This window comes from Chlorocebus sabaeus, chromosome 2, assembly GCF_047675955.1.
Source record: "Chlorocebus sabaeus isolate Y175 chromosome 2, mChlSab1.0.hap1, whole genome shotgun sequence".
NCBI classification, from domain to species: Eukaryota; Metazoa; Chordata; class Mammalia; order Primates; family Cercopithecidae; genus Chlorocebus; species Chlorocebus sabaeus.
This window is the reverse complement of record NC_132905.1, coordinates 55,218,958-55,243,577: the sequence shown is the minus strand read 5'-3', so window position 1 is coordinate 55,243,577 and position 24,620 is coordinate 55,218,958. Positions and strand designations below refer to the sequence as shown.

At 41.5% G+C, this 24,620-nt stretch overlaps 1 protein-coding gene across 1 annotated transcript in view; it reads right to left on the bottom strand.

Moving 5' to 3' along the window:
* PCSK2 (proprotein convertase subtilisin/kexin type 2) overlaps positions 1-24,620 on the bottom strand; it is a 254,461-nt gene that overhangs the window by 91,959 nt on the left and 137,882 nt on the right. The window contains exon 5 of the mRNA XM_007960726.3: positions 21,438-21,475. Coding sequence (XP_007958917.1) covers positions 21,438-21,475 — 38 coding nt within the window. The remainder of the gene's footprint in view (positions 1-21,437; positions 21,476-24,620) is intronic.

Sequence of the window (24,620 nt, the reverse complement as noted above, 5' to 3'; positions counted from 1 at the left end):
CTCATTCTTCCCACGTTCACAAGGCATTTTTGGTGGTAACTGATTTCTAAACTGGCTCTTTGGCTTATAGGTTGTGTTTTAAATCATGTTTTTAAATTGAGATATGATTTACAGTAGCATATGTGATCTTAAACGTGCATGCTGCATCTTAGCGGTATGTAAACCTGAGTCACCATCATGCCAATCAAGACAGTGAACACTGTCCTCACCTTGGGGAGTTGTCTCACCATATGATGCCCTTCTCAGTTAATCTTCACCTACCTTAGGCAACCACTGTTCTGATCTCTACCGCTATATCTTAATTCTGCCTGCCTTAGAACTTCATGTAAATGGAACCAGAGTGTATGTACTCTTGCATTTGTCTTTGTTGTTAGCTGACAACATTTGGAGATTTGCCTATTGTACTGTATGCAGCAGCAGTTTGTTTGTTTTGTTGTGGGATAGTATTCCACTATAGACACGCATCACAGTTTTATTTGTCCATTCACCTGTTGATGGGCATTGGAATTATTTCTGATTTTTGCAAATATAAAGCTGCCATGTATATGCCATTTTATAAATATACGTTTTTGTTTCTCGTGAGTACATACTTAGGAGTGCGATTGCTGGTTGTATGCTAAGTGTGTGTTTAACATAACAAGAAACTGCCAAACTTTTTCCAAAGGGATTGCACCATTTGACATTTGCATTAACAGTGTAAGAGGATGCACGTAGGTTTCACCATCACAAATACCTATCTTTAGGTATATCCATAGGATTTTCCTATAAAGGAAATGCTACAGGGATCTTTCAGCAGTTGTAAACCCTATACTGAACCCTTACCCATTCTAGTCCTCACAGCTTCCCAGATTAGAGAGAGAAGATAAATGAGCCCTGGTCCCTACCCCAGGCAGTGGGTCCAGAAGACAAGTCTCTCAGCCGACGGTCCCTGAAGCTGCAAAGTCTGAGCAGTGTTCAGGCCTGAGCATCTGTTCACACCCGTTCCATGAACCAAAGAGCATCTGTTTCTTCAGGTTCAGTTGATATTCATTGTCATTAATTCGAGAGATCTCCCTTTCTCTCTCCACCATTCTCTCCCTGTATCGATATTGGAATGTGTGGATATATACCTTGTATCATATATGCCCTATGTCACATAGGGGCATATTCCCTGTATCATGGCTGTGTGAACCAATAACTGTGGCTATTCCTTCCAAGACCCTTGACTACAAGCACATCCAGGTCCAGCAGTTCTCAGGGTGTGCTGTGCCCATCCTGGGCTGTACATGGAGGATTTTAGGGGTAGACGGTATCTGTTTTTATGATTACCTTATTTATATGGCAAGTGAGATTTTCCTCACTTGCCATATAAATGGCAGTTACATGGTAATTTATATACCATATAAATTACATTATGTGGTAATGTACAGTTGACTTTTAAAACTACCTATTAAAATAGTGAATCAGTTAAGTAAAAATGATTAAATAAATAAAAGCACAGTGGGTCACACGAATCACAGTTTGATTTCATATTTAGAAAACCCTAACTCTGGTACAATTTCTCATTATCTATTAAAGACACTCTGAGTGACTTGGTTGATCATCATAATCAAAGGAGATTTACTAAGCACCCGTTGTCACTTAGAATATAATGAGCCCCAGAGTAGATACAGGCCCCTGCTTGAGACTGAACACCAGTGATACTGTTACTAAATATATTCCTGTCAAAATCTTTGTAACATCTAACTCTCCATGATGTGCGAAAAATCCGAGCATCCAATTAATTTCCAGATCAACGCTGCACGCTTTCTGATTAAGCATCGTAAATGCTTTCAGCACTCTCTGTGGGTCGGTCCGGGTTCCTGCTGGTGGTGGAGCGAGGCTTTAAGCTCACTGCTGACTCCTCTCCTGAATTTCCTGTGCACAAGTCTCCTTCAGGACCCTACTGCCTGAACTTACGAGGTGCCTAATGAGGCCTGCGCTATGTGATTGTGTTTTTGTCTGCTCTTTTTAGAGATTTTTGTTTTGCAGATATCATCTTATTTTAGGTGTTCCTGAAGGTTTCTGTTTTAAGAGGAAGAGAGAAAGACTATTTTGGGAGCACCTCTGAAATTCAGGGTGCTTTAACTACATTCTTTCTCTCTATCTTTCTTTCAACCATAACAGCTCTTTGGCAAATAATCTTTTCTCCTAGAAAAGCCCCCATCTGCTCTTCCTGCCTCCATTCTTGCTCACTCCCAATCTGTCTCCCTAGCCGGCAAATCTTTGAAAAATGCCAGATCCAAGCATGTTATTCCCCCTCCCCGTCACCCTGAAGCTTCCTTTGCTCCTAGGATGAAGTTATGAGCCCTCATGGCTCACGAAGTTTATACAGTCGGTTCTCTTTCGACTTCTCCAATGTCATCTCATGCCATGTTTTTCCTTCCCGTGTTGATACAATTCTCCTTTCCCCCAGCACACACACACTGGCCTTCTTCAGGTTCTTGAAAGGGCCGAGCGTGTTCCTGCCTCAGGACTTTTGCACAAGCTATTCCTTCTGCTGCCAGATTCCTGGCTAACTTCTCCTCATTCTACAGGTATCAGCATAGGGATAGCTTCTCTAGGGAAACTTTCCCTTACCTGGCAGTCCAGATCTGGTTCTCCATATTAAACACATTTATAGCACCGAGTACTCTTCCACTGTAGCAAAGCACCCAGATCATAATTATTAAATTAATAATTAAATTAATAATAGTTATTTCTTTGGAGTCTATTTTACCCTCTAGCTGCTAAGGTCCTTGAGGGTAGAAACTATGTCTGCTCTGTTCAGCCACTTGTCCCTGCCTCCCACTTGGGATTCTAGTGATTCCTGCTTCCTGATATTCATGACCTTGTATACAGTCCCCTATAATGAACAAGGCTGACCTGTATAACCAATAGGACATTGCAAAATTGTGGTGTGTGACTTCTGAGACCAGATCATAAAAGGTATTGTAGCTTCCATTTTGGTCCCTCTCTGGGATTGCTTGCTCTGGGTGAAGTCATCTGTCATGTCATGAGGATGCTCAAGCAGTTTGTGGAGAGCTACGTACGAGGAGGAACTGAGGCCTCCTGCCAACAGCCACCATGTGAACCACCTTGGAAGTGGATCCTCCAGCCCTGGTTGAGCCTTCAGATGACTGCAGTCTTGGCCAATGTGCTGATGGCAACCTCATGAGAAACACGGGGCCACCCAGCCAAACTGCCCTTGAATTTCTGACCCATAAAAACTGTGCTGCCATGTTTTGGGGGTAATCTGAGATGCAGCAATAGGCAACCAATATACTACAGTTCCTGGTGTAGCATATCACTCAATAACTAGGTGCTGAATGAAAACACGAAGGCATATTGCTATCCTTCTTTTATATCTCAGGAATGTACGTGTACAACAAAGAGGTTAATTAACTTGTTTCAAATCACAGTAACTAAATAGAGAGGCAGGATTGGAACCCAGATCTACCTGTCTGCATGATCCTTATTGCTGCCATTCCTATTACTCTGTTTTATCTCCCTTAAAGACAGAAATCTTAACATCTAGCTGGACAGAGGATTTTATATTTTACTACAGAATCTTTTGCTGATTACACTGAGGACAGGGCTACAGACTAGGCATTTAGTGCAAAAGTCTCAAAAGTGGATTGTGCTCACTTGGGAGGATGACAGGATTATCCATTAGAGTGTTGGGAGGAAATATTTTAAGCCTTGTTTTACCTTGATTTAAAAAAAGATGTATTCATTGTAATAGTGTTAAAAAAATATGTAACATAAAATTCATCATCTTAGCCATTTTAAGTGTACAGTTCAGTAATGTTAAGTACCTGTACGAGCAATCTCCAGAACTTTTTCATCTTGCAAAACTAAAACTCTATTCCCATTAAACGATAACTCCCTATTTTCCCCCTCAACCCAGACCCTGGCAACCACCTTTCTACCTTTTGTCTCTATGAATTTGATTACTCTAGATACCTCATATAAGTGGGATCAGAAGAATATTTGTCTTTTCATGACTAGCTTATTTCACTTAGTATAATATCCTCAAAGTTCATCCCTGTTGCAGCAAGTAACAGAATTTCCTTCCTGAAATTCTGAATAAATAATCTTAGGACCTTAGGATCTTAAGATGATAAAAAGGCCGAATAATATTCCATTATATGTATGTAATACATTTTGCTTCTCCATTCATCCATTGATTGATTGATATTTGGGTTGCTTATACTTCTTGGCTATTGTGAATAATGCTACCATGAACATGAGTGCACATTTTAACTTCTAATATTTATTTATATTTTATCCTTTAAAATTGTCTTTCTTGGATATGATTTATAATGTACATAGCCCATTGATAGTAGTACATACATATACTGTCTGAGTAAATAGCTATACATGTATTAGCAGTGCCTACTTAAAATTTTTTACAAATAGGGATGTGTGATTGGAGACCTCTGATTTTGTGAGTGTCCTAGATGCTATTAGATGCCACACCGATAATAACTCCTTGCTTTGAGCATGTCAGTGCACATTGACACAACTTCCATCTGTCAGCATTTTATCTCTTTATCTCTGGAGTCAAATTCACTGATAATATGGCAGCTTAGAAGTATAGGAAATTGTTCCTCTATCCATCCTGATATTAATCATCAACCAATGATGGATAGGAGTTGGTGTGTTCATACTCGTACTCTTTCTCCCTCATGTGTTCTAACTCATGTTCTAGGGTGCTTAGCAGAACGGAGCTCGTGTTGCCCAAAGTGGGAGTTACTTGTGCACACCCTGTATTGACTTCCTTCTCTGTTTCACTCCCCTGCTCCCCTACCTGTGCTTCCTGGGACCAAATTCCAAATAAAATGCTGGTTCGTGGATCCATGTCTCACAGTCAGCTTTTGGAGGAATCCCAGCTAAGACAGTAAATGAATGCAAAACTCTTTGAAATCATTCAGCTCCGGTGATTAGAGTATACAACATCATGCATGGAAAAGGAGCATCACTTTGACTTAATGTCTGTCATTCTCAAAAGCAAATTAACTAGATTCAAACTACTTGAGGATTCCATTTCCTTAACAAAACTAATTCAACTTTTGTTTCTTAATCAGGGATTTTATTGGAAGGGAGGAGAGTTTCATAAGATTTTAGAGTTACAACAGACAAGAGTTCAATTTTCTCAGCTCTCAAATGAGGGTGCTATGCCCCCAAGACATTTAAGAGTTTTCCAGATGTCACACTGCTAGAGGGTGGTACAGCTGTCACTGGAGCCTGTATTGAAGCTCTCTGGACTTAAGTCTCTAACAGAACAATTTTCCTACATCTTGATACACAACTGGTTAGACCAGGGGATTTCAGCAGACCTTTTCTTAAAGGATCAAATAGTAAAAATCGTAGGCTTTTCAGGCCATATGGTCTTTGTCACAATGACTCCACCCTTCCCTTAGAGCATGTAGGCAACCATAGATCTCAAGTAAAAAACTGAGTGTGGCTGTGTTCTGATAAAACTTTATTTACAAAAACAGGTGACCAGAACCTGTGTAGTTAGCCAACGCTTATGTTAGGTACAGAGGAGACAAAGGTCCCCTTTGCCTTTGTATTTAAGAGAAATATTTTTTCTTATTTTTTTGAGTCAGGGTCGCGCTCTGTCACCCAGGCTGGAGTGCAGTGGTGTGATTGTGGCTCACTGTAGCTTCGACTTAAGCTCAATAGATCCTCCTGTCTCAGCCTCCTGAGTAGGTGGGACTACAGATGCACCACCATGCCCAGCTAATTTTTAATTATTTTGTAGCGATGGCGTTTTGCCATGTTACTCAGGCTGGTCTCAAACTCCTGGCTCAAGCAATTACACCCACCCTAGTCTCCCAAAGTGCTGGGATTATAGGCATGGGATGCCGTGTTCAGCCTATGCAAAATATTTTAATTTTTAAGACTCAAATTATTTATTTATTTATTGAGACAGAGTTTCACTCTTGTTGTGGAGGCCAGAGTGCAATGGCGCGATCTCGGCTCACTGCAACCTCCGCCTCATGGGTTCAAGTAATTCTCCTACCTCAGCCTCCCAAGTAGCTGGGATTATAGGCATGTGCCACCACGCCCAGCTAATTTTGTATTTTTTTTTTAGTAGAGATGGGGTTTCACCATGTTGGTCAGGCTGGTCTCAAACTCCTGACCTCAGGTGATCCACCCACCTCAGCCTCCCAAAGTGCTGGGATTACAGGTGTGAGCCACCAGGCCCGGCCTCAAATAGTTTATTTTTAAATAGTATGTAGTCACTTAAATACAGATTTAAGTGCTTTTCCTCAGACCCAAAGAATAGCTTACTGGATCCCAAGATGTGTCATTGCCATTTGTCCTCCCTCTCAGATTTTTGCTGTGTTAATCCTGCACGATTACTAGCCCTGGGGGTATTGTGTTCCAGTTGTTGCTTATAGGACACAATGGCACATGCACAGACAAGACTTTCTTCCCCAAATATCAAAATGAGAGTGCATACTTTTCACTGTGTCAACATTAATTACTTGTAATTTGGCGTTCGATGTTATTTTCTATATTAATTTCAACACAATGGGATGAATCTAATTTGGAATGATAAAATTCATTTGCATTTAAATTGATATTTTAAGCATTCCCTGTGAGGAACAGATAGGATCCATGATTATAATTATAAGCATTGTTTCCAGGGCAGGTTTGTTTCCCTTTGGAAGGATTTGTAAATATGGTGCATCAAGTTTAATATTAATAATGGTGACATTGTAACACCAGGTTTCTCCAGAGAGACTTGTGAACAGAGTGTCCATATTTTGAAAATTCTCTTCTAGTGGAACAGTGGATAAGCATAGCTCATTAGTTAAGAACATGCTCATGTTGGTTTCTTTCCTCTTTCTTTTTCTTTGTTTTTTAAAATTTTTTCAAAATCTTTTTGATACTTAACTGAATGGAAAATAACCTAGGTTCATTTTTCAGCTTGAAACTGCATGCTTTGAGAAATCAGATGGCTTATTGTTAATTGCATATAACACGAATGAATTAAGAGCATCAAGGGAATCATTCCTGCTGCTTTCTGTTGTTCTCTGTTTTCTTGGGATGGACAAGGCAGTCTTGGATAGAGAGGCTTTCTGTTTTTTGGTTGTGGCTATGAAGAAATATAGCATTTCTCCCCAGAAACTACTAAAGAAGTACTAGGAAGTGTTCATTTCCTGGGGAAATTATCTTCTCTGTGGCACTGACCTACAGCTTTTCTTTCATAACAAAATGCTGGTGTTGACTGAGGTATAAATAAATTCTACTGTGAGCAGTATAAAAGGAGAAGCAAACAGACAGAGATAGGAGCTATGTGAGGAGAAGCATGGCCAGGAGAAGCACAGCAAAAAGACAGAGATAGGAGCTATGTGAGGAGAAAGCATGGCCAGGAGAAGCATAGCAAAAAGACAGAGATAGGAGCTATGTGAGGAGAAGCAGAAGGCCAGGAGAAATTAAAGGCTGAAGGCAAAAGAAAAAGAGGAAAGCTGAGTGTTCAATCCTCAGCCAGTCAGTCGTCTCACAGATACCTACTGACCACTCACTGTTCCAGCCCTGGTGCTGTGCTGAGGATAAAGAGGTGAACAAGATAGGTCAGATCCCCATGGCCTCATCCTCCTGGGGCTGACATTCTAATGGGGGAACACATGCAACGAAACAAAAATACAGAACCACAGACTATCTTAAGAACTAGGAAGTGGCTACACAGGCTGTGCAATGTAAGTGGAGACGGATTCAACTGTGGGAACAGCTAGCGTAACCGTCTTTTAAGCCTTGAATTAGGGAGAAACCTGGATTGTAGAGTCTGGCTCATTGTGAGCGAGCAGGACAAAGGCAGGACATGCTAAGTCTCACAGGGGGAAGGGGGAGAGCCACCTGTTCGTTTTAAGCGCGGGAGTGATATGATTTCCCGTACTTTGTTCTTTGTAACGACCTTTCTGCTTGTTTTGGGGATAATGCATTGCAGAGGGTAAGAGTGGAAGCAGGAAGTTTCTGTGGGGTCCAGGAGGGAAGTGATGCTGGCTTGGTCCAGGATGCCAGCGGTGGGAACAGAGAGGCAGATGTGCTGCCTAGCAGAGCTGGCAGATAGGGTGGCCGAGGGGAAAAAGAAGGGAGGAGCAGTCAAGGATGATAACGTTTAGCACGTTAGTCATTGTGACCATGGTGATGCCATTTGGTGAGATGTGGTAGACTGGAGGGGGGCAGGTTAAATGAAGGCAGCATGACAGATGGTGAACTTCACATTTTGCTACTCACTGACTGTGTGAGCTAAGGGAAATCACTAGCCTCTCTGATCTTCAGTTTCCTGTCTATGACAGGTGGATTAGAAAGTACCCACTTCACTGGTTTAATATGCACATTAAATGTGATCATGCACATAAAACACAAGGCCAAGCACACAGTGAATACTCAACAAATTCTGGGAACTAACACTCCTGCTACTCCACAGAAATCAATGGAGAAATATCAGAACCACGACAGGGAGGAGAGGTGGGAGACAGCACATGGTTCGCATACTTCGTTAGCCAACAATCAACTCTCCATGGGAGGAGAGATGGATTTGTGAGTTATTAATAATCAAGTGAGCAACAAATCAAAACTCCCCAATAAAGCTGCCATGTAGTATGGGATCATTGTGACCGCTTATGAGTGATTAATTGAAGTGGTTATGAGCCTTGGCCATGGTTTTATTCACAGATAATATATTTTTTGTTGGTAAAGTGCCTGGTAAGAATTCCTGCAAGGTGCTGACTGTATCAAATGACTCAGCGCCCATCTGTCACTACACAGCCTCTACACAGGGACTGGCTCCTTTCCACCGAGTGTTCTGGAACATTCTTTACATGTTACAGAAAGAATACGTGTGTGTATGCTTGTGGGGTGTTGTGGAGAAAAAAGGGAGGGTGGTCCAACATCCGTACCAGAATAGCTTCAATGCCCTGAACATTCTCAGAAGTTCCATTTAATGTCTATTTTTTGATTGATCAACAAAGACCCAGTGTTCATATCAGCCATATGAATAATCATTATACCCCTTTGATTCTGGAGACAATGAGAATCTTGTTGGGGATGACAATTATAGATGGGGAAACTGAGGACCATAAAGATCAAACAATGCAATTTTTTTTTTTTTTTTTTTTTTTGGTTTGCAGTACCTCAATGGGAGTCTGTGAACTAGTGCTCTTTGAATAGCTTAGATTTACACTGAACTCCTTATTTAAAAAATTGGCAATGCTTGCGTTATAAAACATAATCCATCTCTTTCCATAGCTTAATGAAAACATCTCCTACACACTGTAATACATCTTATTCTTCTGCCTTGCAGAGCAGTTATTGTGGAGAGGTTGTGTGCATGCCACATGGAAAGTACAGACCTCACCATAATATTCCCGGTGATGTTAAGGAACATTGCTAAGAGCCAAAGCCTGGCTTCCTGTTCTTGGCTTCAGGTTTTAATTATTGGTTAGTAAGTAAGGATTCTTTCTTTGTGAAAAATAATTTCCCGTAGGTTGGGAGTCAGCAGCAGGGTTACCATGGTGGAGAAGCTAATCTTATTTCTATGTCAGAGATTCGCTCTGCCTTGGCCATGTAGGATGGAAAATTCTGCCTTGCCTAAAGCTCTAGACTGCTGTAATGTAAGATCAGGATTCCTGGGAGCCAACCTGTGATGAAAACTTGTAGGCAAGTGATTTATTAAGGATGTGCTCCCAGGGGAAATCAGTAAAGGATTCTGGGAGGCAGGACAGGGAGGGTTTGGCAAGCAAGAAAGTGGAAAGAAAACTTAGAATAACACACTAATTGCCCCTTTTAATTTCATTTAAAAAATGCTTTCTGCAAATTCATATGTGTCCTTAAGGCAGGAAGGGAGGGGGAGGCTGGGAGAACAGACTTTGAGGTCTGACCACCTTAGGCTTGTGTTCTTCCCTGCTGAATTCTAGCTGTGCAATCTTGGGCAGGTGATTTAACAACATTGAATGCTTACTGAGGGTGTCCTATGAGCCAGAGGCAGTTCTAAGGGCCTTGTGTGCACTGCTGAATTGAATTATCACAATCACCAATAAGACCAGTATTATTATTAACCCATTTTACAGATAAGGAAATTGAGACACAGAGAGATTAACTTGCCTAGGGCACATAGTTAAGAAGCAGTTGGAAGTGAGTTTTGAATTCAGCGAGGCTGGCCCAAGAGCTCTTCTTCACTTCCTCACTAAATTTCTCTGAGCCTTTAGTTGCAGAAGAATTATTATTTATGAAAGGGCTGCATGTGGCAATAGGCAGAGTATACTTATATTTGAGATAAAAGCAAACATATTAAGAAAAAGTAAAACCTGAAGAGTGGTCTATTTGTATTAATTCAGAAAGGCAGCAAGTCATTCAGTTTGTGCTCAAATATCCACTATGATCAAGAAGGTTGTGTTAGATTTTTTATTGCTGTATAGCAAATTACTATGAACATAGTGGCTTAAAACAACACAAATTTATCTCAGAGTTTCTGGATATGGGTTAACTGGGGCTTTTGCTCAAGCTCTTACCCGGCTGAAATCAAGGTGTCACTGGAGCTGTCTTATCTAGGGCTTGGAGTCCTCTTTCAAGTTCATTCAGCTGTTCGTGATTGTAGGAGTGAGGCCTCAGCTCCTAGGGAGTCCACCATTCTTTGCCATGTGGCCCTGTTCACATCATGGCAGTTGCATCTTCAAGGCCAACAGGTAAAATCTCCACTGCTTAGACTCTCTCTGACTTCTTCCTTCTCTGACCTGTAAATTCCCTTTTAAAGGGCTCACCTGATGAGTTCAGGTCCACCCAGGATACTCTTTCCTTTGATTAGCTTAAAGTCAACTGATTAGAAGCCTTGATTACATCTGAAAAAAATCTCTAACTGTGCCATATATTGTAATCTAATTACCTAATTGTAAGAGTGATATCTCATCATATTCACAGGTCCTGCCCATACTCAAGAGAGGGACTATACAGAGTGTTTACAATAGAGGGTAGAAATCTTGGAGTGGGGGGGAGCATTTTACAAATCTGCCTACCATAAAGTCTTTGTCTTCAAGAAAAAATGATTAAGAGATTTTAAAGGTAAGAATGGGCTCTAGCCAAAATGAAATTTAGAGTGCTCATGATTCTTTGACACAACTACCAAATTTATCGTCTATCATATTTTAGAAGACTCCATGGCTTCAGAGTCTGATCCTTCTTAATTGAAGCCTGGGCATTGTTTCTTTGTCTTTGTTGCTGCTTCAGAAAACTGGAATTGGATGATGGATCAGACCTTCGGTCTCCATCAGATCCACATTTGCCCAGGCAATGATCCCATGTAGGTGTGGCTCCAGTGGACACACCCGCTTGGGCTCTGTTGCTTGGCAACAAGACCTGGGCAAGCAGTGTGGAAGACTGCCCACTTTGCTGTGGCATCAACCCACTACTCCCCTCCTGGGTGGGGGACATGGGTTCAGAAATCTGGTTAGGCCCGTCTCAGACACCCAGAACTGTGGCTTTAAGACAGTATGATTGGGAAACAGGCACATGAGGAGAGGGATAAAGTAAAATGGATGTCAGTTCAGCAGGTTCAGCATTGTTCAAAATGACTTGAATCACAACTGCAGCCAGGGGTTATTGCCAAGTTAATTATTTGGAAGGCTTGGTCACCGAAGGGTTTTTGGTTCTCTGAGATAGAAACCCAAATAAAAAAACCAGTAAAATATTTCACATTTTGGGAATTCAGTGCGTATATACTGATAGTGAAGACAAAGAAAGGAACAAAGGCAGTTGAGAATAGTAATCTTTCAATTTTCTTATGTTTGCATAAATGACTTTCTCGTGGCTTATTATGTAAACATTGCTACACTTTTTCTGAACAGGTGTGTTTAGCGATAAATGGAATAAAATCCCAATAGTCTCATTAGAATCCTCTCATCTTTTCATCCATCCATCCCATCCATCCATCCATCCAACTATCCATCCATCCATCCATCCATCCATCCATCCATCCATCCATCCATCCATCCATAATTCAGTCTTTTATTTATGAAGTCTGTCTTAATGATCTCTGTGGGGAATGAGGCCTCCGGTTCATTCTCTTGTGAGTAAAAGAGTTGGAAGACATTAACCCGGTCTTTAAGCTGCTTAAATTTTGTCAAAGAGATGAGAATCTGTCAAAGGGCTTTAGGGAATTTGGAGTAAGGAAATGACTTTTGTGGGCTACTTTTTAAGTCTAGGCTTCTAGGTGGAAGCAAATCTCCAGATGAAATCCAATTACCCATTTGTCTAGTATCGTATTGACGAATCTTCTAGATGAATTCGCATGCTGTATCGACCCAAGAAAACAAGTTCATCCCCCATGTGGTGAGCTGCATTCTTTTTTTTTTTTTGAGGTGCCATTAGATACATATAATGTCTCTAACTTGATAAGCTGGGACAAGTAATATAAGCAACTCAAATTTTCTACAGATAACTGAAGTGGTTTCTTTTTTCATTTGTTCTTCAGGAATCTCTCACAAATCCTTAAAGATAATCTGTTCTTACGTTTTAGACTTTTTTTTTTTTTTTTAGTAGATTCTTTTTTTTTTTTTAACTATTATTATACTTTAAGTTCTAAGGTACATGTGCATTTAAGTATCTTTCTTTCTCTGATTTTTTAGGGCCGACTTGCTTTTTCTAGCTGTTGCATTCCCATGTGAGTGGTGTTTTATTGCCAGGCTAGCACTAAGCATATTATAATGTAATTATATACTTACATGTGAACCCCCCAAGGTCAGGGACTAGATTTTTCACATTTCATAATCCAGGCCCATAGTATAGCAGTTTGCGCACAGTGGGAAAAATACAGTTTTCTTAAATGCTGACTAAGTTCAATGAAACAAATGCTAGTCAACTGAACAACTTAAAAAAATAGATTGACCAGATATTTTCTTTGCTTTCAGCCATAGCTGTAAGTTTAGGTCCATACAAGTAGTTTCATTCTGTTAAGCAAGGTTTCATTTCTTCCCCGTTTTTAAAGCAAAGTATGTTCCTGTAAAAATAAACAGTTTCCTCTAGTACGTGAGTTGCATTAAATGATAGTCATTTGACCGATGGTCTGTCAAAGTGATTTTTAAAAACTCCCCATTCTCAGTATTCAGTCTGACCACCTGGTGACAAAGTGCTCATCACGATCCAGCCAGCATTCAAGAGCACATTGAAAATGCCAGCCCTTCCTTTCAATAAGAAACAAAGGTTATTTAAGCCTCAATTTCATATGAAATATTAATGTGCTTATTTAAATATTCATAGGCCTAAAAGCCAGAAGCAATGTATGTGATCAATACTTCATAACATCTGAGTCATTCGGGGCTGAGTACTGTGCTGGTTTCTTGCTGCCACTCTTTTATCATGGAGGCCACATGCCCCCTGGGGCCCAATGTGCACACTTCTGTCAAGCTCAAGGTACTTCCTGTGCTGGCAGCTCTTCTGAGCTCTCAGCAGGCACCCACTTCAGAGACAGTCACCTGTCAGGACCCATCTAAAGAATGGAAAAGTGCAGGAATGTAGGGGTGGGCATTTTTCTCTTACAATCACTTCTGTTGGCGAAATAGCAATCCTGGAGCATAAATAATGTTCCAAATTTTGAACTGAACCAAAGAACATAATTTGTCCTCTCCTATCTGGGAGTCTAATTGCATTTCCAGCAACTTGAGGGATTCTAGACATTATAGAAAAGAAATAGCTTGTAGTTATTTGCATGTGGATTATTCACCTCTCGAATCATATTCTCTCCAGGCTTGCAGCCATAGGACCTCAGTTAGCTTTCAGGGTCCTCTCTTTCCTTAGTATCATGCATAATGAAGGATGCAATGGTGGCATCCACCTATGGGGTGGTTGAGAACTAGGAATTACATAGGGGCTGTGCATGCTACAGTTTCTGATCATCATCGATAGAGGGTCATTATATAATTTAGTTCCTGGTATTACTTGCAATAATATTGGTGAATTAACATTTAATGCAATTTAACAAATATGTATTAAATGCTTGCTTAACTCTGTGATAAGTATTAAGAGGGACACAAAACACATACAAAGTACACACTTCCTTACAAAGAGCTTATGATCTAGCTGTGGTGTAGTCAAACATTATAGGCGAACTGCGCTGTTGAATGAATGAATGATTGAATGCATGAATGAAGTGCCAAAATGAATAAGTAGGTTAACCATCAGAATCTTGCATTGAAATATACACTATGAGGCTTCTCCTTAAAGATTTTGATTCACTAGGTGTAGGGTAGGCCTAGAAGCCAATATTCTCTTCAGACAGGGGTACACCTCAAGTACTGTAGGAGGATGGAGAAGGGGGTCTAGCATGGGCAGCTGTAACAGTTACTGCATAAAAACAGCTGTAATATGTCAACAGTATATAACAGTAGGTGTTTATATAGCTTACGAGTCCGCAGTTCAGCTGGCAGCCAGGTGCTCTGGGCTGGGCCCAGCTTGGCAGCTCTGCTGAGTTTGGCTGGCTTGCTTGTTTCTGTGTGTTGGCTGAGATTTGGTGATTTTGGTGGGGCTCAGTGAGGTAGCTCTGCTTCTTACTGCAGCTCTGTAGGCCAACGTGGGTGGTGATGCTTCAGGCTGTGGCAGCGGGGCAGCTCTTCACCATGTCTCTCACCCTCCTCTAGGGTACAGCAGGCGAGCCTGGGAATGCCATTCTAACAGTGATGGCAGAGGCATGAGAAGGCAGTTAGGAGCACACAAGGCCTCTTAAGGCCTAGGCTCCAAACTGGCACAGTCAGTTCTAGATTATTCTATTGCTCAAAACATGTCACAAGGTCCAATCCAAAGTCAAGGGATAGGAAATACACTTCACCTCTTTAAAGGGAGATTCTGCAGAGTCCCATGGCAGAAGCTGTGGTCTAGGGAAGGATGTGGAGCTGGAGTCAATGCAAACTTCTGTATTTGTTGCACTCAAGAATTCTTGGAAAAGCTCACGAAGAGTCATGAATCTGGACAGATTCTCATCACAGGATCTTAGAGCTTCTCAGAACATGACTCAGAGTTTCCAAGCTAGAAGATGGAGTGCAAGAAGTGGCCCATCCTCCCAGCCATCAGAACAGGAGCTGATGTCCCACCCTGCAATGGCTTAAATACCAGGACATTTCCCTGGCTCAGAGAAAACCTCACTTGGGGAAGTTGCTACCTTATAATCCCTTTGCCCACCTTAGGAATTACCCTCACTTATGACTATCCTTGAATATTCATCTAGTTCTAAGGTCTGTGATAGGGAAGAAGATGCAGGTCATAAATCCCGCTTCCTTGGGGGCATCCTTCATTACATCCCTGGCCACGAGCAGTGGGTCTTCTCCCTGCCTTTACCTTCTCTTTTCTTGGACGTTGTTTTTCAAAGCCTTTGAGATTTATGCTGGTATCCTCTGCTTTTTGCCCTTAACTTTGCAAGCCTCACAATCTTATACTTAGCCTGGATCAGTTGTCCTTTTCTTTTAATGGCCCTGAGTTCACTGGGAGGTCCAATGAACAACTGTACTGGTTTCTTGAGGCACACCCCTGCTTCTCCATCAGGACAACCCAAAATTGTGCAAAGTTGTAATCTCAACTCTTTCGAGACAGAAGGAAATGAATGCTTATTGAGCATCTATTATGTGCCAGGCCTGATATGCATATTATCTCAACAATACCTTGCAATGCTGACAAGACATCCATTTTGCCTGTTTCACAGATGAGAAAATTAAGGTTCAAAGATGTTTGATATGCTCCTCTAAGGCTGCACCATGAGGTAGGGAGCCAGGAGTCATCTCAGCTTTGACTCAGTTTCCACTATTTCCAACTGTCAGAACCCTACCCTTGCAAGCGGGCTGTTTTCCAACTGTCAGCATATGCAACTCTGCTGAAGGCTCTGTCTTCAGGACCCTATTTTTCTCGTCTAGAGCGAATCATTCTATCTCCCTACCTCATCTCTACTCCTGGGTAGTGGCCTTCACCCAGTGGTCAACAGGAGTTGGTGGGTAACTCTGAGGCCCGCTCAGTCCACACTGTTTCCCAGAATTCCCCAGGGGAGATTGAGCTCCCATTGCCCTTGGGGTAATATGCTCTCTGGGCCACTCTCCCTTTCTGGCATCACTTTCCTCCTTCCCAGCTGGTGCTTCCTGGGATTTCCTCTCAAATGAATGACTTGCTTTCAAATCCTTGTCTCAGGGTCTGCTTCTGAGAAAACCCAGCACACAGCAAGAAGGCTGTCCTTGGATTCTACAGACCCACCAGCCATTTCTTGACCTTTGTAGCTTCAGCAAAGCTACCAAGCAGGAGACGTTCTACCCCACCCACCTTCATGCCCTGAAAGCTGCCACCTAAGTCACACTCCACATGTTCTCAAAGAAGTCTCCCTTTGTTCCACAGACCTAGCAGAACCCCTGAGCTTGGGCCAGTACTGTGAACTCAGCCTGCAATCCTCACTGGATTGGGAGCTCACAATAAAGAGACCACGACCTCCCTGTCTGCCTGCCCCTCACCTGACAGTCACGTCTCACATGCCTGCATCTTTACTGACCTGCCGGCTTCTCTAGAGAGTGCCTGTGTCTTATTTATCTCTCTTCCTCTGGGGCTCGCACATAGCAGGTTCAATCCACAGCAGTTGTATTGACTTAGAGAAAATACCCAGTTTGTATAGCGAAGATGGGTAAAGGAGGCTGTAATTTTAACTTGGTCTAAAATAGTCTCTTGGCTAATACTCATTTCGTGTCATGACTATTGGGATAGAGAAAGAAAAAATTTAATTATTTGGAATAGTGAACTTTTACCAGTGGGACTGGATCCCTCTGATGAAATTCCATCATAGAACAATGGAGTAAAAATCCAAGTGGCTGTTATTATCCTTTGCTCCCAACACTCAACAGGCTTAGTGTAGATTTGTTGAATTAGATTAATATTAACAACCTACATTTATATATTGATTTGCAATTTTCCAAGTGTTTTATTCTTAGTTTAATGGAAAGAAACTGGAGTACCAGCATATGCTGTTTCTTCTCTTAATATACAGAATAACCAAGCTTTGAAAATAATTCTGCTTTCAGAAACATTTTGGCTGGTTTGATTATAAAGTAATTTTTTGAAGAGCCTTGGGTAGAGTTTTCAGTTCTCACTGAAAAGAAATCAGTAACCACAAGGAGTTTTTTCGACATAGAACATGTCTATTTATTTTAACCTTTAATGAATTTCCAAGGCATCTCTGGGGCAGATGTTGCTACATCCCCCTTCAGCCTGACACCCTCATGTCCCTGATGAGCTGCAGCTGTCTGTACCCACATCTTTGCCCAGGGCTTTTCCCCAGGCTGTGGGGAGGAAGGAACTTCTTTTGGGACAAGTCCTCAACCAATGACTGATGAAGCTGGCACATAAATACCCCAGCTTCTTGAGGCATCACATCCCAAGGGGGATCACTCTGGCTCACATATTCTATGCTGTCTCCCAGAGTTCCCCAGTGGGATTAAGCCTCAGTGCCCACCGTGCTGTCTTGTTTGATAACTGCCCCATTTACGAGCTACCTTTCCTTCCCAGATTCATTCCCTCTCCTCTACCCCGGCTTCCTGGAATCCCTTTCCAAATAACCTACTTGTACTCAAACCCCCCTTGCTTCAGAGTCTGCTTCTAGGGAAACCCAAGCAAAGACATCGCCAAGTACCTCTCTGTCAAAGGGCACCAGGCTGGCTCATCCCTCAGAACCATTAGGTCACTTAACAAGGTGTGAAGCTGCCTGTTAATTCTCTGCTCAAACAATTTTCAAGCCTATCACTGTCTACTGGTTTTATTGCTCTCCTGGGCTGGTCTACTCTATTTGCTGTCCTCATTGTGTTAATGATAATGTAAAATTTTTAATTAAAAATAAAGAAGATGAATGTGGTTAGTAGCTCCGAAGTTGCCACTCTGAACTCTACACAGGGTGAGAGACAGACACTGTGCTGTTAAAAACCAGCTAGTTTGGGCCCTCTGCTGGGGAATCGAGCATGAGATATTTAGGTGTTCAGTTTTCTCATCTATACCAAAGAGGCAGAACATTTTCACAGCCATATGTAAATATATATAATTTCATTGTCAGCTTCCAAGTGTTTGATACAAGTTGAAGACTCAGACTTTGCTCTGAATGCAAGTTATCAAGATGTGCAGTTTTGTACAGAAATCAAATTTTCTGTTCAATTCCTAGGTCTCATCTAGTTTAAGTTCAGCATAGACATTGTCATCTCTTCAATAACATCCTACCAGTGGCCATCAATCATCCTCTTGAATATTTTCAGGTAGGAAGAATTTGTTACTTTCATTAATTTACTAATATTTATTTATTTATTTATTTATTTATTATTTTTTGAGATGGAGTCTCCCTCTGTCATCCAGGCTAGAGTACAGTGGCATGCTCTTGGCTCACTGCAACCTCTGCCTCCCAGGTTCAAGTGATTCTCCTACCTCAACCTCCTGAGTAGCTGGGACTACAGGCACCTGCCACCACGCCCGGCTAATTTTTTGTATTTTTAGTAGAGACGGGGTTTCACCATGTTAGCTAGGATAGTGTCGACCTCCTGACCTCATTATCCACCTACGTTGGCCTCCCAATAATTTACTAATCTTAATCACTAGACAGTTCTTCCTTTGACTGAATTAAAATCTTCCTTCTGTGGTTACCACCCATTGGTGGGAATTTTCTTGGGAGAAATTACTGAACAAGTGGAATGCCTTGTTTTACCAGGAGAATCTGAAATATTTGAAAACATACTCTAATGTGCCTGCTTTCTTTTTTCCAGGAAAAGCTTTTCCAGTTCTTTCAGCTGTCCTTAGCATGGTATGGCTTGGCCATGTTACCGTCTGCCATCCCATCTCCCTCTTACAGTGAAACACCCATTGGAAACAACCTAATTGTTCAACAATTGGAGACGAGATTGTTTAAATAAATTACAGCATAAGCTAATGCCATGTAGCCCTTAAAATTAGGTTTTGAAAGATTTTGAATAACATAAAACTGTTTATGGCACATCAAGCAGAAGGGAAGAATGTGCAAGAAGAGCCGAATTTCATTAAAAATAGACACATAGAAATTTAAGGCCCAAAATATGTCAAAATATTAAGAATGGTGGTATTACGGCTAGTTTTGAATCTGTTTTATGCTTTTTCAAATTTTTTGACAACTAACATGCATTCATTTTTTTAATCAGAAAAAATGATGTTCTTAGGAAAGAAAAGAAGAAAAAAGAACTTGAGACTCACAGAACCCGTAGAGTTCTTCAGGTATATTCTGGTATTGCAGATCTCAGAGGAGCTGGCACAGCTCAATATGGAGGCTTCGCGTTCCAATTTCAGATGAAGGTTTTGGCAGATGGATCACACCATCCACTAACATTGTACCTGCAGCTCACTGGAACCCCAGAGGACTCTTGCCCCATATGAATGACTATCTTTTTCGACTATCTTTTCTGGCAGCTGGAGCTGGGAGCAGCCTAACAGGAACTCCCTGGGCTAGGCAGGGAGAAGGGAAGGATTCAGAGGTCGGTCTTCATATCTTAGGCCTTTGTGGGTTATGCTATGCCCAGGAGACAGGCCTTGTGCCCTCAGCTTTCCAGCCCAGTGGGTGCCACCCCACCTTGAAGTCCTCCAAGTGGCAAGATGATTGTTTCTCCAAGGATGGTTTGGGAAAGTGAGCAGAACTCCACGTGGCTGCCCTGTGAGGCACTGGGTCCTGGAGATGGAGGGAACTGTGGAGAATGTCAATGCTTCTGTCTGCAGAGGGTGGAGTGGGGATAGCCCTCTGAGGGAGGACCACTGATCCTGCAGGTCATGATCTCTGCCACACTTGCTGTCTGTAAGGAATGGCCCCAGATACATCAGAGCCTTGGAGAAAATGCAATGCAGCGTTTCTCAATCCCCTGCCTGACACATCTCCAGGGCCCTGCGGTTATGGAGGAGGCAGGGAAAGGTGGAGGCACTAGTGGAGTCAGTCAAAGTCAAGTGGAGGCAGCAAGGACTGTGTCCAGGGCAGTCCCTTTAAGGAAGGGTACGAGAAGACCAGCAGATAGCTCAGCTCATGTGTTCATTAGGGAAGGCGCCATGGGGAGACAGCGAGAAGGGCTGTTTCCTTAGACTCCACACACAGGACTGCTAGGCATGGGCAGTTTACAATGGTCTTCTCCATAGACATGGATTATTATCATTGCTGAGAATATAGCTTTGGTTCAATTTCTGTCATTTCTCTCTGGGGCCACATTGGCTGGACTCTGCCAAGGATTCATTTAATAGTTTTTCCTAATATTAAAAAAGATGCTCCTCTCAATTTATTCTCTTCCAGATTTATAAGATCCCTTCAATGCCCTGTTTCTTGTTGCCTAGTGCACGAAATACATGGGATATTCCCACTTTCTTTGTGCGATGTAAATACACTTGCCTTCCAGGACAAATGACCCAGACTGGTGACCTCCAAACACTCTTTGCTGGGTAACCATCCTTTCTCTTATGCAAGCCCTTGTTCTCTAAATGAGTCTCTTCAATGACTAGGATAACATCTAGATCTGGAGGTCTCAGAAGTATAGCTTAGAAATAGTTTGGATAATTTTAAGTGAACACACCAATGCTTGAATCTTGTACTCTCCGGGGCTAAAATAAGTGATCGATTCTGTTTAAAGGGCTTGTGGGTTTCATCAGGAAAGGAGCGTGTGACTTGCTGAGTCAAAAATTACAGTGTGTGGTTCCAGCCCCTCAGGGCTTTCGGTGATTCTCTGCTAACATTGTTTATTGCTAAGGGAGAGTAATGCTCAATGTTATAGGGGAAAGGCAGTGGAGTGGTCATAAGTGACATAAATAATCAAAAAAGATAACATTCTTTCTTTCATCAAGCTAGGGCTGCAATGTGAGTCGCTGCAGTTTTTGGCTTTTTGCCTTCGGTTTTATCCAACAAGAACCCAAATGGCTCATTTCCACCCTTCAATTCAATATCATCAGGTAGAATTGATTTAAACCTTGCCAAGTCTCTTTCTTCTTCCCCCTCCCTGTACCTACTTTCTTGGCACTCTGTTCTTTCAGACGTCAGGTTTCTTTCTTCTCTCAAAGCCACTGCCTTTGCCTGCTGCCAGGCCACATGCCTTGTCCATTTGCTTGTCGCCTGAGCTGTGGCTCCAATGGGATGGACAATTCCAGTGTGGCTGCCTACGTGACTGTCTGTGTGTGCATGCATGTGTGCCTATGAGTGTGCGTGCATCTTCTTTTGTACTTATGCGTGTGTGTATGTTCCTGTGTGTGTGTTCCTCCATGTGTGCATGCATATGTTCCTGTAGGTGTACTCGTGTGTGTGTGTGTGTGTGTGCATGTTCCTGTACTTGCATGCATGTATATAGACAAGCACACATGTACATCTTCGTAATAGCCAGGGGTACTAGGACATTTAAGATGCATCTGTTTCCCCACCAAAGTAGGCTTGTACTTACATAGTTGGAGGCCAGGTCCGGGTGGAGATAGTCAATCCCTGGGAAAAGACAACAATAACACAGGAACCAAAGGTTAATACCTGCCACTGTGTCCTCAGGAAAGCTGCCCATGAAAGTGCCCTCTTTATGGGGCTGGTGCCAGAAAGCTTGCCATGGGGGTGAGTGCCCCGTTACAAAGCTCCCAGCCTTGCACCTCCCTTCTGTGTGTTGGTGGGAAGGTGGGCTGCACTGCCAGAGCAGAGAGACAGCTGCCCCAGACACGCTTGAGAGTGAAGCCAATTAGAGTTTGAGGCCCAAGGATAACACTTCTGACATAAATGTCAGCACTAAGGGGCTTTGTGACAGTAAGATGGATGGTTCATCAGAACACTGATCTAAAAGAGATTTGTAGAAATCTTGACATTTTTAAAGCATCAACTGGCATTTCTCTGAAATGAAACTGGCCCTGGGGAGGAAAAGTGATTATTATTTAACAGGGCATGGACAGCAATGGATTAGGAGAATGTACTCTGGCATGGAAATAATAAGAGAACATGGCTGGGCGAGAAAAGCCATTAGGCACAGGGCAAATGGTTTCCAGTGAGGTGTTGCTGGTTGGGAGCTGAAGCTTGTTTCTTCAGAATGTGGCTTTCCAGGAAGCCTGAGGCTTGAATGTCTCAGCAGGAGCCCTGCTTTCTCCTGAATGGCGGCCTGTCTTGTTGCCCAGTAGTCATTCCAAGGGTAAAATCACGGGCTATGAGCACTGCTGAGTTCCATCAGACCCTTGGACCTCAGAAAGCATCATGAAACTTCAAGGGCAATTGAAAAGCTCTCATTTGGGTTTGCAAAACCACATAATCTTTGCAGCAGTTACATCTGAGCATCTAGCCCTCCAAGAAACAGGGGAGGTTCTTGACACCATCTAGCATAATTGTTACAAATGTAGGTTTTTGGAGTCAAAGACAGGTGAGTCCCAACCACCCTGATAACTGCCTGCAAGACTTCAGGTAAGTTGCTTAGACTCTCTGTGCTAGTTTTCCTTTTTCACCAACTGGGGGTGAGAACAATGTAGGGACTAAAGAAACGAATGCATGTGGTATGTTTGGCCCCAGCAGCTGGTGCATTTAATAACTACATGGGGATACAGATTCTAAAAGCCAGAAGTATCATTAAATACTTGCCAAAGCTGCTGTCTTCACTGCATGCATACCAAGGCTGGGCCACCATTAGAAATTTGCTTTCCCAAAAAGAGCTTGTATTAGGATGCATATTTCTAAAAAGGAATTTTGCTTTTTTTTTTTTTTTTTTTCTTTTCGGGTTATACAATTAGTAACTGGACCGAGAGTCACTAATCTACGGTACATATGTTAGGTTTTATTGTTGATTTTGATAAGTGAAGCAATTGCTGTCACTATGGCTGCTTTCTATAGCTTGGGAGACTATAGTCCCCAGCCCAAATCATTATGCCTCTCCTCCCACTTGCCTCCTGAGGTCTTCGGAGGGAAAGGCATCAGAAAATTTAAAGATTAATATTTTAAAAAGTTGTTAACCCTTGTTCTGGATCCTAATTCAAAGATGGTCCATTTTGGTCAGGTATGTAATCCCGGTGCTTTGGGAGGCTGAGGCAGGAGGATTGCTTGAGATCAGGAGTTCAAGACCAGCCTGGGTAAGATAGTGAGACCCTGTCTCTACAAAAATTAAGGACATCACTGCACACTAACCTGGGAGACACAGCAAGACCCTGTCTCTAAAAGAAAGCAAACAAACATCCCAAAAAGCAAATCAAGAAACATCCCCCCAGGAAAATGGTCAGTTTAGGCTGTGGGGTGAAGTTGGGGATGAGCATAGGCTTTGAAATCAGTGGATCCAGTTCCACTCCAGGCTTAGACATTAACACTTGTGTGGCTTTAGCCAAGTGACATAATGTCTCTGAGCTTTAGTTTCCATATATTTGAAATGGGACTATTATTTACTTTGCAAAGCAGTTTTCAAGACTAGAGACAATTCGTTGAAAGTCTTCAGCTTATAGGAAACACTTATTACATCCTATTTCTTATTATCATTAGTCCTATCATCTACCACATCTCTGGGGTAGTGTGGATATGCAGAAGAACAGAAACATTAAAAAATATCCACTTGGTTTTAGCATATTGTGTTGAAATTAAATTAAAATATTTGTTAAGATAGCTTAAATTTTGTGAACTTGTTGGGTGAAAAATTTTCATAATTTATACCTAAATATAAATTATCAAAAATATAATTTATTTTTACTATAAATAAATATAAAATTATAATAAAATATTATTTAGTAAAATATTAAAATTTAATAAAATATTAAAAATATAATTTATATTTTAAATATTTATATTTTAAAATATATCCTCTGGATGTGTCTTCTTTTACACTTTTATCTGGATCAAACAAACTTATCTAGATAAGTGTAAAAAAAGACACACCCAGAGAATATATTTTCCAACAGGAAGTCAATTTTTAAAACATGGTTTCATATTCTGAGAATGGAAGCTGTTGAAGAGAAAAATCCTCCAAGAAATAGTAGTGTCTTCTCTGTCAAGGGAAAATATTGGAGCAAGGAGATAATTTGAGACCAGAAGGAAATTAGAATTAAAACAAGATAAAGTTAGCCTAATTAAAATAAATGATCTTCAATTAGGTTAAGAGGAATACTAAGTGTTAAGTTAGAACAGATACAGACTTTGGTCTGAGAAAGACAGAGTGATTGATACGACTGTGAAGGACAACAAACACAATTCAGAAAAAGTAATAATGCACTGAAGAATGGAAAATAGTAATTTGGTAATTAGATCGTACTTTAATATTTTTGTATATTTGATTATTTTTTAAGGTGGGAGGTACTAAACACATCTTCTTAATCAGTTTATTTTTAATTCTTACAATATTCTGATATTCATTCTTATATTTCATGCTTTTGTTTATTTCTCAGCAGTGAATGCCAGGCATAGTGTCGGTCCTGGAAAAACTCAGATGATTTAGACGTAGAACCTGAGTTGTACAACTATCTATGGCTCACAGCCTATGGGGGCACCGACTAATCACCAGCCAATCATAATAAAAGTGGCACAGAAATGACAAATACTTGGTTATAATTTTATTCATAAATCATTAGTATCCTATCATCAATTTGAAACTTTTCAGAAAGTCTAATCCACAATAGTCCCAATTCTC